At 32.7% G+C, this 16,298-nt stretch overlaps 1 protein-coding gene across 1 annotated transcript in view; it reads left to right on the top strand.

The window, feature by feature from the left end:
• LOC114342482 (lachesin-like) overlaps positions 1-3,844 on the top strand; it is a 66,482-nt gene extending 62,638 nt beyond the window's left edge. Inside the window, exon 2 of the mRNA XM_028293287.2 lies at positions 3,509-3,844. Within this exon, the coding sequence (XP_028149088.1) occupies positions 3,509-3,844 (336 nt within the window). The remainder of the gene's footprint in view (positions 1-3,508) is intronic.
• Positions 3,845-16,298: the final 12,454 nt, after the last annotated feature.

Below are 16,298 nucleotides of genomic sequence, written 5' to 3'. Positions count from 1 at the left end.
TATTCGCTATATTAAAAAAGCATATAATGAAAAAATTAAATCCATATCTCAAAATCTAAACGTTTTTCCGTTTCCATTTTAAAAATCAAATAAATTTTCCAGATGTTTTCTCCTAGGTAACTAAATTCTCTGAGCCTTAGCTGATCGATTTACCAATCTGTAATACATCTCTGAAGTATTTAGATAAATCCAGTATACACAACTCTCTGATTTGGTTCAAGTTCGAAGCCCTCTTAACACTTTTTCAAGGGCGACGGTAACCAAAATATACCACAAAAAAATTTACTGAAATGGACAGTAGTACATATTTCCTACCGCCTTTACATTGATAATCTCGAATGCTGCCAACAGAAGGTAAAATTTGCTGTAGCATTTCTGCCCCTAAAGGAGTTAAAAAAGTACCCCGACCACCAATCTACACATATGCATATGTGTGGATGAGATTGGGAAGACGGAGTGGTGCATCAATCGTTTCCTCAGAAAACAATTTTTTTTTCGTCTACCCCCATCATGTAACACGTGTAATAATCAGCAGAGCTCTACGCCATATACCGTGCTTTGAGACTTTTTAACGAGCTTATATTCACAAAAGCTCTGATTATAACAAATACCCTTAGCTCTCTAAACTGATTAAATCATAATTTTCAAAACAACCTTTTGAAAAGTTGCTAAAATACCAGCTGTCCCAAGCTCATGAACATAGAAGAAGAGTGAAATTTTTGTGGGTACCCTAACACGTCGCAATAACAGAAAAAAGAAGCTAACAGGACTGTACGACGCGACATACCATTTTAAGTGATTATTCGGTGCCTATATACAAGAGTGATAGGTTAGGTTACCCTAGGACCTTAAGAAGATGGGAGTCAGAGAATGGGTAACCAGAAGCAAAAACAGGAACGAATGGAGGAAAATTGTAGAAGATGCCAAGTCACACAACCAATTGTAAAACGAAAATGTTAATGCGGATTGATTCATCGCGACAAACGAATCGGAAGAGCCCAAAGAGGGCGGCAATCATTCTACTAGGAGTGTAGATGCCATGATGATGATGATAATGATACAAGTGTGTTTCCAGTGAAAAGCTTATTTTAAAAATAAAGTGTTGTACTTGTGGCAAAATGAGAGATCTGATGCTAATTCTAAGCTGAATAAAATAAAAATAATATTTCTCAGTGGATCCGATCGTCGCTAAACAAGCGTGAAAAAATTGTGCTTGCGCGTTTACGTTTAAGGCATACCAAGTTAACGTACTCTTACCTTTTCACAAAGAATAGTATAACCATGCGATCAGTGTAACGTCCGATTAACAGTTGAACACTTTTTAATAGTAGAATGCTCAGAATATCTTGGGTTCAACGCGTTTCAAACAGAAAAGTCTGAAACAGAGTAGGTCAAGGCGAAGGTGACTTAATGAAGGCGATAAAAAAGAGAAAACTTGAATATCTGGAGCATATAATGAGAGGTAGTAGATGCAGGATGCTGCAGTTAATACTCAATGGAAAGATCGACGGAGAAAGAGGAATTGTTCGAAAGAAATATTCATGGCTCCGAAACCTTCGTCAATGGACTGGCTTATCAGTAGATCAATTGTTACATGCCGCACAAGATCGAGAACGATATCGGCAAATTGTTTTAGAAGCTACCCACGCCTAAAAACTTGGGCACGGTACTTAAAGAAGAAGACCTTTTAATAAATTGTGGTAAATATGATCAAGAAAAACAGCGTTACAATATACCAAACTCTCTAGCAGAATTCTAGTCAAAACTGTTCCTACAGTTAAGATCCATAATAAACATTTTGTATAATCTGCAGTTATTTACTTTTATTATTTATATTCTGTTCCATCGCTTTTTTGTCCACCCACCTTTGCTGAATATGACTTTTTTCTACTAAAAAATATCTAAATTTTCGTTTAGAGTCATATTATTATATACTCGATAGTAGCACTTTTAAAGAGTTATTTTGTAATAGTTTACTATTTGGAACTCTTTAATTAACAAATATCTATACTTGTAAAATTTTAATATTGTGCAGACCCGTCACCCGTCACTAATAACGATTAGGTAGATGCAATTATATATTTAAATAAAAAAATATTTTTGTTGAAAATATGAATTAAATAAATCGTTATTTTTATATAACAATAAAACATTGAAAACGTTTTTTTTTTCTATACTTCCACAGCATTTATTATAACTATGTGAGTATGGCAGTTTCGACAGAGTGCCTTTCTCAAGTGATTTAGTTTACTATGTGTTTGCCTTTTTCAAGTCTTTAACTGAAGAGGTTGAGAAGTGGGGAGCTGTTTGTCTCGAGCTGGTCATTCAGAATTATATCTGTATTTTTAATTTATTAATTTCCATAGATTCTAATAAAGATAGCTGAAGGCCTTTATTTTGAATATGCAGAATTTGAAACTCTTCATTAAAAGAATGATTATGATCTAAAAGGTGAAGTGCGTATGTAGAAGTATCTGTTTTTCTATTGTTGAAAGCCCTTTTGTGTTCTGCGATCCGTTTGACAAAGGTTCTGCCAGTTTGACCGATGTAAGTTTTCAGACAGTCACCACAGGTTAGTTTGTAGACACCACTCTGTAGTTGTTTTCTCTTTCGGCTCTTATTGTTCTTAATATATTTGCTTAAGTTGGTGTTAGTTCTGAAAGCTGGTGTTATTCCTTTCTTTTTTATGTATCTGGCCATTTTTGTTATTATCTTGCCAGTATATGTGATAGAGCAGAAGGTACTGGGTTCTTTCTGTGGTGGTGGATAGACTAATTTCAGGGCTTTCTTATGGAGTTTTTGGTTTAAAATTTTATTAATTGTTTGTTCGTTATAGCCATTGTTTACTGCTATTTGTTTAATGATGTTCAGTTCTATTTCGAAGTTTTTTTTAACATGGGAATTTTTGTCAGGCTATGTATCATGCTATGGTAGGCTGCTAATTTGTGTTGTGTAGGATGGGGTGATGAATTGTGTATAGTTGTGTCAGTATGGGTAGGTTTATGATATAAACTAACTTGTGGTGACTGTCCGAAAACTTACATCGGTCAAACTGGCAGAACCTTTGACAAACGGATAGCAGAACACAAAAGGACTTTTACCAATAGAAAAACAGGTACTTCTACATACGCACTTCACCTTCTAGATCATAAGCATTCTTTTAATGAAGAGTTTCAAATTCTGCATATTCAAAATAAAGGCCTTAAGCTATCTTTATTAGAATCTATGGAAATTAATAAATTAAAAAATTCAGATATAATTCTGAATGACCAACTCGAGACAAACAGCACCCCACTCCTCAACCTCTTCAGTTAAAGACTTTAAAAAGGCAAACACATAGTAAACTAAATCACTTGAGAAAGGCACTCTGCCGAAAGAGCTGTAGTCACATAGTTATAATAAATTTTGTGAAAGTATCGAAAACAAACGTTTTCAGTGTTTTATTGTTAGATAAATGAACTTCCATCAAGTAACGGTCGAATCAATCAGTTATTTTTATACTTTTTAGACGGCATTTCTGGAAGTAGTCATTCCTCCAGACATTATCTCCGAGGAAACCTCAGGCGACATGATGGTACCCGAGGGTGGTTCGGCAAAACTGACCTGTAAGGCCCGTGGATATCCCAAGCCTCGCGTAGTGTGGAAGCGAGAAGATGGAGGTATCATCGTTGCACGATCAGGACCATCCAACAAAATTGAACGTGTTAGTTCAGTCGAAGGGGAAACTCTTACCCTCACCAAAGTTACTAGGTCCGAGATGGGGGCATATTTATGTATAGCTGCCAATGGAGTACCGCCTTCAGTTAGTAAAAGGATGATGCTTCATGTTCATTGTAAGTACTAATTTATTTATTTTATCTATTTAACTTTAACTTGATTTAAAAAATTATGAAATTTTGTTAAAATAAAAGTAAGAGAATATTTTGTAAGGCTATATACAACAGCCACTCCCCCTACTATTGGTAGAGCTGCTACCTACTGCCGTGATGTTATGACAATTGAGGAAGAGGAAGAAAACATTGGTAACATTCAGCTTCCATGCTTAAAAAATTTTAGCAATATTATTAAAATCGTGACAAGACATCTCGTAACGCGACAGTTCGTAACGATATAAATGCACGGACTATTCCTAACGCCCCCGTCAATTCGTAACGGCGACAATTATTATTCGTAACCTCGACTATTCGTAACGTCAAAATGGAATTGTTCTGTTAATTTTTGTTAACGTGGAAACCAATTTTTATTACAGTTAAAATTATATATTTTAATTAACGAACCACCATCAGGATAAACATTTGTAATGCATTTCATATTTCGTGGAGAAATATATTTTCAAAATTGTGTCTTAAAATAAATATAATCTATCTGTATCAGTAGTTTTACTATTTTAATCCGGGAACAGTCGCATTCTCTTGTCACGTAAGCAGTCGCGCGTTAGATTAAATCTGACAATACAAATTTTTTTAACATCTAACATCTAACTTAAATCTAACTAACAAATTTTTATTTTATAATATTTTGTTTACGTGTTATTTTAAAAATATTTATTTCTAACAATTTTAAAGCTAATTGGTTCTCACCAAAGCCATAAATTGCACAAAAAAATAAAAAAAACTTAAATTCTATTTTTTAAATACCTACGAATTACTACAATCTTCGTCGGGGCACTTACGAGTGGAAAGTTATGTTGCAAAATTGTTCATTAAATTTTCACGCAAAAGGATAATAATATCCTAACATATTATGTTAGATTTTTCTAAGGACGCGACTGCTCCCGGGATAAAGTGATAGTGATAATTCTTCAGAATCAAAAAATTAAAAAAAGATGGCCTTTAGTGGTGATGTTTACAAAAATATATATGCAAACATATGTGTGAAATGTATATATTTAAAAAGAGTGTATAAAAGTATGCAAAATACAATCATTTTATACATTAAGTAATGCTAAATTTGCTAAAAAAAAACTAAATGTTGTCGTAACGAATTATAGTATAGGTGCCAAATAGTGGTCACCGTGGCCTTATCAATTTAGTCCAGAGTAATAAGAATTTTTTCGGGACACTCAAAAATCCAGGTAGCTGACTACTTCTGTAGTTATTGTAGACCTATAGGAAGAAAACTTTCCTGCCTAGAGTCCGCGTCCGTTTTTTAATTATTAACAATTTAGTGCAAAAATCGCGATTTTTTCGATTCTTTGCACTCCATTCAAAAGCTACATAGTTGACATAAAATTACAAAATTCAGTTTTTTAGAACACTGGAAAAGCTTCAAAATGACGAATTTGAAAGTTAAAAAGTTAATTTGTTGCTACGTATACTGCAAAATAAATGAAAATCGTTCTTTGTTAATAACTTTTACTAAAACCACCTTACAACTTTACTGTTTCAACCCAATTTGGGTATTAGGGTACTTAACAAACCTTCAGAATTTGAGACCGATCCATTAATTAGTTTAAGAGTTATTCTATTTGTTTATCCCAGAGACCTTTATTTTGAAATAAGATAAGACAGAAAATAATGAAGATAGGGGAATTCTGAGTATGCCAAATGAAAGTAGAAGAGTAATAGTATTAGAAATTTAAAAAATAATTAATATGGTCAAAAACTCTAATGCCAAATTTTTGAAATTTTGTTGTTTATAAACATTTAGAATAACTTTTAAAATATTATCCGTAGAAAAAACCTTTTTATATATTCGAAAAGATAGTATTTTAACACGAATTTTCAAATAAAAACATTTAGCCTGGGTTCATTTGGGACAAAGTTAGCCATATGTTTATTTTAATACACAGCTAATTTGTTTATAATAATTAAGGAATCTAATTAATGCCATTTTAAAGAATGGGATTTTTAGTTTTTCTTAAAAAATTTGCACAAACATTGTATCTTCACAGCACACTCTACGATTTTTCAAAAATGTAGTTCAAACGAATACTAGGGAACCTACAAATCCACCGAGTTAAAATACCGAAAAAGCAATTTCAAACGAATATAATTTTCTGTATCTCCGGATCAGCTCAATGGATTTTGATCTTTCTTTTTTAATTTGTATGTAATTTCTACGTACATTACAAATATGCAATTTGTTTATAAATTTATTAATCAATAAACAGTCTAATTTGTTTAAACAATTCTTGAAAAATATTTTCTTTACAAAAATCTATTTTTGTAATCATAGTATAATTAATATGTAATAAAATTATTTTATTAAACAAAAATTCCGGTTCGAATTTTTATCGTGGCGTACGTTGCTTGATGATTAAGGCAATACATCCGCACAGCACGAGAGGCGATTCGGTTTCGGTACTAAACTACATTAGGGATGGCGGTTGTTGAACAAAAAACCGGTTTTCGGTTATACCGTTTTTTTTTACTTACGGTTTAACCTGGCGGTTATAACCGGTCAAAAAACCGGTTGTTCCAAAAACTGGTTTTCGTTTTTTTAATCAAAAGCAAATACTCAATAGGTTATAATGTTACATTTATATTGCACTTTAGTTTGCTCAATTTTCATCCTGAAAAATTCCCCAACCAATTCAACCTATAAAAATTTTCCCAGGCGCTTTAAAATTACCCTAAAAATGGGCGAAAGTACCCCATATCTGATTCGTCGCTCGTTGTAGACGGCGTCGGCGTATATTGCGTTGTCAATAATTGGGATATTCCCAAAAGTGATGATCCTATCGATCTACCGAAATGTCCCTTGGATCTATCACGTTTTAAAAAATATCCAAATGACTTACATTTTACTTAAAAATAAATTCGATAAACCTATTCATTATTTACTTCTCTATTGCCATCAAAAAATTTCAGTAGATAACAGTGGCGTGCGGTGACTTTTTCGAAAGGGGAAGCGATTCAATAAGGATATAAAAATATTTTCTTAAGGGTCGAGGGTCGAGCAACTTTCCACCTGATAACACTGATGCGCAGGGGCTCTCTATCAGCAAAGTACTTAATTATGTGAGACGTCCTGCGTACAAGGACTCACACATTAAATCCGTGACGCGTGAATACGTGAGGCACTCTATTCCCGCTATTTCTAGTGACTAGTGACCTATCATTGATCTGTATTGCTAGCTCTGGCCTTGAGTCCTCGCGCCGGGCTTGGTTTTCTAAAGAAGAATCATATTTAAAAAAAAATATACTCCGAGGCATTTTCCACAACACACAACTTTCACTAAAATGACACTTATTTATACTCGAGGTCTATTCTCCTATCAACTTCTGATAATTGTTGAATGCAGTCTTTTTTAATGGATAATAGGGCTAACTTTCAATGTCTGTCTTCGCTTGTTGAATTTCTTTTAAACTCTTAATTTAAAACTTTTAATGCATCTTAATACTGCAAAACTTCGTTGATCTGATGCACTTGTGGCTGGGATAGTTAGTAGTACTAATTCACACAACTTGACCACTTCACACAGCGAGTTGTTTAAACCAGTAGTTATAAAGGAATCCCAGATTTCTGGGTATTTCTTTATCATTCATGTCAGCTGTTTCATAAATGATACTTAACTGAGGATGCAAAACTGGGATATCAAAAAATTTTCATTATTTAATCGTAATGACATAAATTCCTCTGTGGGAAATTTTGATGAATTATAATTAGAAATATTAAGATTATATATAAGTAATTCTACAAATTTTAAATCGTTAAAATTTTGAAAGCTAGAATTCATTTGTTGTAGAATATTATCAAAAGGTCTCTTTGTTTCCTGTTTTCTCTGTCTCTCTGTCTCCGAAATTGTCAATCTTCATTATTTTTCTTTTATGTTCAAACCCCATATGTTCAGTTTTATCCCAAATATTTTTAAACTGCTCTCGTTTTTTTAATTATCGTATTAATAAAGTCATCAATTTGTCTTATGCAAAATGCAATACCATTTGATTTCTGTAAAATGTCAAATAAAAGATCAGTAAAAGGAAATATCTCTGCAAAAAATTTAAATCAAAATATTCTTTAAGCGAATGTATGTAATACCTAAGCACCCCTTAGCAGCAGAAACAGTCGGAGCATCTCACTTTCGGGAAGGCGATACGACGAGCGCTTCCATGGCATACCAAAATTCAGCGACTAGTGGCTGCGGCCATTGAACCCTGACCAATTTTAAAAGGGACAACTGCATGACATGCGGCGATTTTGAGATGCGCTTCTGCCAGGAGTGGACCAAATAGTTGAATTGTGTGCATATTGAGTTCGTTCGTACGCGATTAATTTTTAATATTTTTCAATGCCTATTGGCTAGGTAACATGTAGATTATTTGGATTAGGGAAAAAATTTTATTATTAAATATTAATTAATAATATATTTTTTTATATCGACGAATAAATAGGGAAGGGGCGCTTCCTTCGCTTCCATGGACCGCACGCCTCTGGTAGGTAATATTTTTTAATACGTTTGTATAATACCTACCTTTTATGTCCTAAGAATTATTTATTGTTTAAAAATTATATATTAGAGATTCCTTATCGTATTTCGGTATTCACATTTCATACAAGAGTCTCAAGTCTCAAGTACTCAAGTATAAACAATTTTTTAGACGATGGTGGGAATATCGATTTCAAGCAGATCACTTAATTTTTATGTAAATATATTATCATCTAAATCTAAATATCTATTCCCCAAAATTGTTTCATAAAAGCTGATGTGACACTTTCGTCCAGTTCTCTATTAGTAAATAAAAGTTGAATTATGGTTGTTTGGGTTAATTACTTTGCATATTATGTATAATACATATGATTAAGACCGAAAATAGATAGAAATGTCTTCATTATTCTCTAAATAACTTTTTTTCCATAGGTAACTTATTCGGTTTTTCACCGGTTATTATTTTAAAAAGAAAAAACCGGTTATAACCGGGACAAAAAAACAACCGGTAAAACCGGTTGTTTCGAATTAAAAACCGGATTAGGTTATAACCGTTAGGTTTTTCCCATCACTAAACTACATGCTACATGCTACTACTCCTCCTACATCCCACCGGAGGTGTAACCAGAGAAGGTTCCCATTGTTTTCAGTCTGGTGGAATGTAGAGTAATATTATGTTGTTTTATATGCCATATATGCCATATTGAAGATCTTCAGAGACTGGTTAATAGAATAGCGACATATAGCAAAGAATACGGTCTAACAATGAACATCAAGAAGACAAAATTTATGAGAATATCTAAAACTCAAAGAAATAACGAGAATCTCCTCATAAACGGAACCAACGTGGAACGAGTAGACAAATATGCATATATTGGAACAATTATCAACTCCACAAATGATTACTTCCAGGAGCTTAAAATTAGAATCGAAAAGGCTAGAGCGAATTTTAACAAAATGAGAAAAGTGCTCTGCACAAGAGATCTAAGTTTGGCGCTAAGAGTAAATTTGGCCAGGTGCTACGTTTTCTCGACTCTGTTTTACGGAATGGAAGCTTGGACCTTAAATGCGGCATCAATGAAAAAACTGGAATCATTCGAAATGTGGCTATATAGAAGAATTCTAAAAATATCATGGACAGAACACGTCACAAACAAAGAGGTTCTGAGAAAGATGAATAAAGAAATGAAAGTCTTAAACACAATCAAATCCAGAAAATTGGAATATCTCGGACATATTACACACGGAGAGAGATACAACTTGCTCCAACTCATTATGCAGGGAAAGATTGAAGGAAAAAGAAGCATAGGGAGACACAGAATATCGTGGCTACAAAACCTGAGAGAATGGTACGGATGCACATCAAACGAACTTTTCATAGTAGCCGTTTCCAAAGTCCGAATAGCTATGATGATTGCCGACCTCCGTCGCGGAGACAGCACTTGAATAAGAAGAAAAAGATATGCCATTAGATTGAAAACTTAGTTTTTTGATAGCAGTTGCATTTAGGGCATCTATGCCATTTCGTTCGTTGCAATCCGTGACCGCACGCCGGGGTTTGTTTTGGTTAGATCAGAGAGAGCAACATATGTGGCTCCTGATGAGAGACTAATAAGTTTCGAAACCAGTGGAGGTGCTTGCTGCACGCTTTGGTTGGACTAGAATATGGTGCGGCTATATTTTCGATTTGCAACGAAATTGAAAATGGTTATTCATTTTTGATTTACATGTTTACTCTGATTGAAGTACGAAGGGAACCATTTTCGTTGGAACTTTACCGCGCTGAGCAGATGGGACGTGAATTATAAATTGTAAAATTTCCTCATCTTCCTTAGTCTTAGCATCCCTTATGGCTTGCAAATTGTAGAAGCCTCGGAGGTGTGACCAGATAAGGTTCCCATTGTTTTTAGTCTGGTTGGATGTAGAGTAACATTATGTTGTTTTATATGCCATTAGATTGAAAACTTAGTCTTTTGGTAGCAGTTGCCGCTAGGGCATCTATGCCGTTTCGTTCGTTGCAATCCGTGACTGCACGTCGGGGTTTGTTTTGGTTGGATCAGAGACAGAGCAGCATATGTGCCTCCTGATGAGAGACTAATAAGTTTCGAAACCGGTAGAGGTGCTTGATGTACTCTCTGATTGGACTAGAATATGGTGCGGCTGTATTTTCGTTTTGCAACGAAATTGAAAATGGTTATTCATTTTTGCAATGTGCATTATGCACTAATTTAACAATATCCTGAGTTCTAATTGTTGTATTTAAATTTAGTAAAGGCCATTTTCTTTGTTTTTTATTAGGGAATAAATTTTAATTGAAAAATGTTATTTTAGATATTTTAGTTTACAAGCTATAGCCTTATAAACAATTTATAAACAAGTACATTGTTTGTAGCAATGTTTTGAGCACTCGGATCGAAATCCACCCTCGAAATTCGTAGTCAGTAGATAAAAAACCATAAGATACTGAGAATTGAAAAGGCCACGGTGACCGATTTAGAGTAGAGAAATGTGGATTATACGAAGTGTCGCCGTTACGAATTGACGGCGTTACGGATTGTGCGTTACCATTTGTGGAGTTCACTCCAGTCAATCTGGGAAAAAATCGTCGAGTTTACGTACAGATGATATACAGATTTTTGAAGGTTCTAAAAGGTATATGAGGAATAACTGCTGATAATTTCGCGAAGACGTACAGCTCTGTGCTTTGTTTTTGTTTTACTATCAATAAGAGTAAACATATTATTTTTTGCCTAAAACGTTTCTGATACATTTTAGAAAAAAAATGGTTTAAATAAAAGTTGTAAATCCTTATAATTTCGTTAATTTTCTCTAAGTTTCCAAATTAAAATATAAAAATAATTAACCGAGATAAATGTAAAAAACCCTTATTTTGTAGTTATTTAGAAATATTAATAACAATGTTTTTTACATGGAATATAGTATAACTCATAAAAATGTTGGCAGCCAATGAGTTGTAAGGATGGCGGTTTTTGAAAAAACACCGGTTTTCGGTTATACCGGTTTTTTTGCTTACGGTTAAACCTGGCGGTTATAACCGGTTTTTGGAAAAACCGGTTTTCGGTTTTTAATCCAATAGGTTACAAAGTTACATTTACAATACACTTTAGTTTGCGATACTCCATTCGACTCGATATCAATATGATCAAAATTAGTACTATCGAAAGGACATGTATTACTTTTAACACGTTTGTATATTTGCAGAATAGGTACATCTTAACTCATTTAATACTTCCTGTATGAGTGTATCGTTTTGAAAACGTAGGGAAATTCTTGGAGATCCGTATTCGTAATCAGTAATTCGATATTCATAGTCAGCGCATTATTTTTGGTAATCAGAAAAAGTCATTCACCCACTTTCAATGTCAAGAGTTAAGTGTGAAAAATAGATGATGTTTGCGTCTAATTCACCCAAATCACTTCTTATGTAAATATTATGATTACAAATACCTTTTCAAGGAAATATTATAATAAAACTTAATAATTGTTTCTAGCTGATGTGAGATTGTACTTTCAGTTTGCTTTTGTATTTTATAAAATAAAATAAAATTTGAATTATGGTTTTGTTTGGAATAATTACTTGAGAATAATAATTATGGTTGAGATCGAAAATAATACCTAACCTAATCCTACTCACCGTAAAAACCTAATAACCGGTTTTTACTTTAAAAAGAAAAAACCGGTTATAACCGGAACAAAAAAAGAACCGGTAAAACTGGTTATTGCGAAGTAAAAAAACCGGTTTTAGGTCTAAACCGGTAGGTTTTCCCATCCCTATTATAATGCACTAAATTTCAAACAGAGCGTCCAGATAGTTTATAAATTATTAGATTTGTTTATCCCAGAGAGGGACTAACTAAACGACGGTCTTGCCCAAATGGTCACTCCAGGGGTATTTCGATTGCAATCAATTCTTTGAAGCTTCGTTTTTAAGGTATATTAAAAAAACTCACTTTTTATTAAATTTGGTATTAAACAACAGTTTGAAAAAGGGTTGACTTTTTACCTAGCTTATAAATATTTATCATAACTTTGACATTTTTTATGTAACATGCTTGTAAGTAGACTCAATGGAAAGCTGGTGAAAAAACGCACATTCCAAAATCAAAGATAACTTTTTATGACCAATAGAAAATCAGATACCTTTTTTTTCAAATCATATTTACATTGTTTATTATTATTAAGAGCTAAAAATTGAACGGTCTCTAAATTAAGATCTAAATTTTATGATCCAATTATTTATATACGTCATATTTAGCATTTTTTAACTAATAATATTAATTAATAGCTGAAAACTGAACGGATTCTAAATTAATATCTAGATTTTATGACTCAATATATAGATAGCGTATACAGTAGGGTGCATCGAAAAAGGCGAATTTTTTTTTGCGATGGAAAAGTAATACCTCACAAAAGTTGTCCAATCAACTGTTAAGTATTTTGGTAAAATTTTTTCGAAATTTTAAAATATCTTCTGCCTCCCCAAGACAATTAAAAATTTTGAAAAAATGTTAACAGACGAAAAAAAAAATTTATTTTGAAACGAAAATGTAATAGCTGACAAAAGTTGCCTAACACACTATTTAGTATTTTAGTAAAATTGCGTTGAAAAAAAATATTTTCTGCCCCCCACGGCAGCTAAAAATTAGAAAAAATACATTAATATGCGAATTTCTTTTGTAAGGGATATGTAATATCTTATAGAACTTGAATAAATAAATTCGGTTTATATTGGAAAATATTTTCTGGTTTCACAAGGAAATTAAAAATTTTACTTAAGAAAAGTATACTAAAACATTATTTTTATAACAAAATAGCCTAACTTATCCGTCTCCCTGACGTCACCCAAGTTTTCTAATACTAAAATAAATATAAAGCAAAGTACAAAATTAGGTATATAAATATTATAAAAAAATATGTTAAAAGCATTCTATTCAAAGATGTTTTCCGATTTAGCATTAAAGTGAGGCATAGTTTTTATGGAATCAATTCGAGTTTTTATAAATCCATCCCTCGAATACGCTCCACAAACTGCCAGAGAAGCATGACACATCGTTCTACAGATTGTTTGTGGCAGTGATATTTCTCAATTTCAATATTAAAAGGGTCTAAGTTAGGATTCTAAATAAAATCTCGCAGATTGTCACTCGAAAATCTAGAGAGCATAGGTGGTTCTGTAAGGTGATGTTCTTGTTAATTAATTAACACAAACTAGTCGTTTGAATCAAAATTTTTATAGGAGAAAGTTTCTGGCTCTTTTCTCGGTTTTTGATTTGGTCACTGGCAAACTTCTTTGGATGTCCAAGGCGTAGATCATTTGAATGTCGCAGACATACAAACGACTGAAGCGGTTTTTTAAGATGTTCTTCTAACAGCCGTATTACATGACCCTTAACGCTAGTATTTACGACTGTTTCGTCCCATGCAATAGCTGGATTTGATACTTTTTGATATACTAGAGAGCGGATACCCATATCCGAAATATTTGCACCCTGGCTCATGCACAAGTGTTATGTGTTCTTCCACGATCGATTGACCATAAAACTTGGTACTGTTTTTTACTTGAGCTAAAGTTTTGTCTTTGCGTCGGTAACTTTCTTCTTTTACCGTTGTTCTCTTTGTTTATATTTGTTTTTGTTTTCCCTTTCAATCGAGCTTATCACCATTTTTCTGGGACCTCTTTGATTTAATAGAAATTCGCGCTCATCCAGAGGCACTTTTTGAGATTTGCTACAAAGACAATTAATCAGAGTGTCACATTTGCCTGCTGAAATATCGAAACGTGTAGTTTTACTTTTGTTCTTAAAGCATTGAATTTTATTTTTGTAAAAATTCACTGCTTTACCTGCTCTTAAATGGTTTCATAAGTTTCATATATTTGTCATGATAGGGTTTTAAAAGCTGAATAATTCTTATTATTGGAATTAAAGCCTTTTCCATATTTCCTCCAATTTAATTGCAACCTCTTAGGTAAAATACCAGAAAATTCTGGCTCTTTCTTGCTGACTTTTTTAACCTCTTGAAACCACAAAACTTCATCGCTTGTTTGTATTTGGGTAAAACATTTTCAGGTTTATTTGGTATTTGGTATTTTGATGATTTTCAAGTATATTTGTTGGTTGCCCAAAAATGGGGCCGTCCACAGCACATCTTGATTTTATTCCCCATGGTCCTGGTTTATCTATTTTAAAAATCTTTAATTTACAAACAACAATAATAACAAAGTAAGGCATCGCACCAAACATAAGTGAAAATTACACGCACGGACTCACGAAGCGGGACATTTCAAAGGAGTTGGGGAGACTGAAAAACAAATAAAACTTTAAATATCGTTTAAATTTGTAATTGAAAACATTTTAAGTTTTCTTTAATAATTGACCTTAGATCGAGTTAGCACATATTTTATTCCAAATAATATAAATTGAAATTTCCATAAAAATCAGATATTTAATAAAATTCAAGGTCGTTGGGGGGGCACAAAAAATTCGCTTGGAAAAAAAATTAAAAATACTAATATACTGAAAAATAACACTAGCAACTTCTTCAGTCAGTTTAGTCAGTTATAATATATATATATATATATATATATATATATATATATATATATATATATATATATATATATATATATATATATATATATATATTTATGCACAGATATCAAAGTGAGGTCCTGACATTACGCGCACTTAGTGAGGACCGGTAGAAAACGTAGACATAATCGTTTTAACTCTTCATAGTGACCTTGACAAGTAAATAGCAATTAAAAAATGACGAGTATACACAAAAAAGATTACGTATATGTGCCCCGTATTGTTCAAGTATATTGCCACCCAAGTGAGGCCATTACACGCAGCTATTAAAGTGAGACTGTATATACTTTTTCGTTATGCGCACAAAGTGAGGACAACTTTACGTGTATATTTCCTTACAGCTCATCAAGTGAGGACCATACAGTGTTGTCGATAAATATGAGATTAATCGTTTCTACTGTCTTTTTCTGTATAACACAGTAAGAATTATTATTGTTTCGTTGTTTCAGTCACTTGTAGTTATAAGAAGGATGTGGACTCTTTGTTCTTGCTCGTACTGTTTGTTAATTTTATAACATTTTAGTACCTCAGCATTAAATCACGGTAGCCTTATCGGAGACTAGCGTTAATAAAGAAATAGTTTTATATTTTTTAATAATTTACGTTAAAGATGGATAGGAAAGCAAGAATTTTGAAAATAGCGTTAGTTGAGAACAATAATAATCAAAATGGAGGATACAGTGATAGTTCAGTTATGTGAAATTTATATTGAACTTAACATATAAATATAAAAGCCCGACTTTTGATCTAAGGGGAACACAGTTTTTACGGTACATACATATCTGTCATTTGTCAAACCCTCCCTTCCATTTCCCCCACCCCTTATTTTTAAATAGGGAATAGGGGCGTGTGCTAGCTCATTTGAAAGGATATTCAATTCTCTATCCAGTATTATTAACATTGACATAATTATCTATACAGAGTGTATTTTAGTATAAGTACTGTTGCCCCTGTCGATTTTCATTTTGAAACGACAATTTTCCAACCTTAATTTTAGTATACAAGATGATTTACTTAATTTAATTAAACTTAATGTACCTTTTTTACTGACTTAATTTTACAGTTATTCCACTAGATGGCAAATACAGTGAATATGATCATATGTTTTATTTCGAATAATCATTTTAAAATAGTTTTAGTTTTCTATTTTCTCTGAAAATTGTTGCAAGCTTCTTGTTCTTATACTTAAAATCATGTCACTACAAATTTATACGAGACTACATATTAAGAGTATAGAAAGTATTATAATATATGACATACATGCTTTTTTCCATTTATTGAAGATATTTCACCTTATCCTGAAACAATGCAATGTG

This window comes from Diabrotica virgifera, chromosome 10, assembly GCF_917563875.1.
Source record: "Diabrotica virgifera virgifera chromosome 10, PGI_DIABVI_V3a".
Taxonomy (NCBI): Eukaryota; Metazoa; Arthropoda; class Insecta; order Coleoptera; family Chrysomelidae; genus Diabrotica; species Diabrotica virgifera.
The sequence above is the reverse complement of the archived record's forward strand: the minus strand, read 5'-3'. Positions and strand labels throughout refer to the sequence as shown.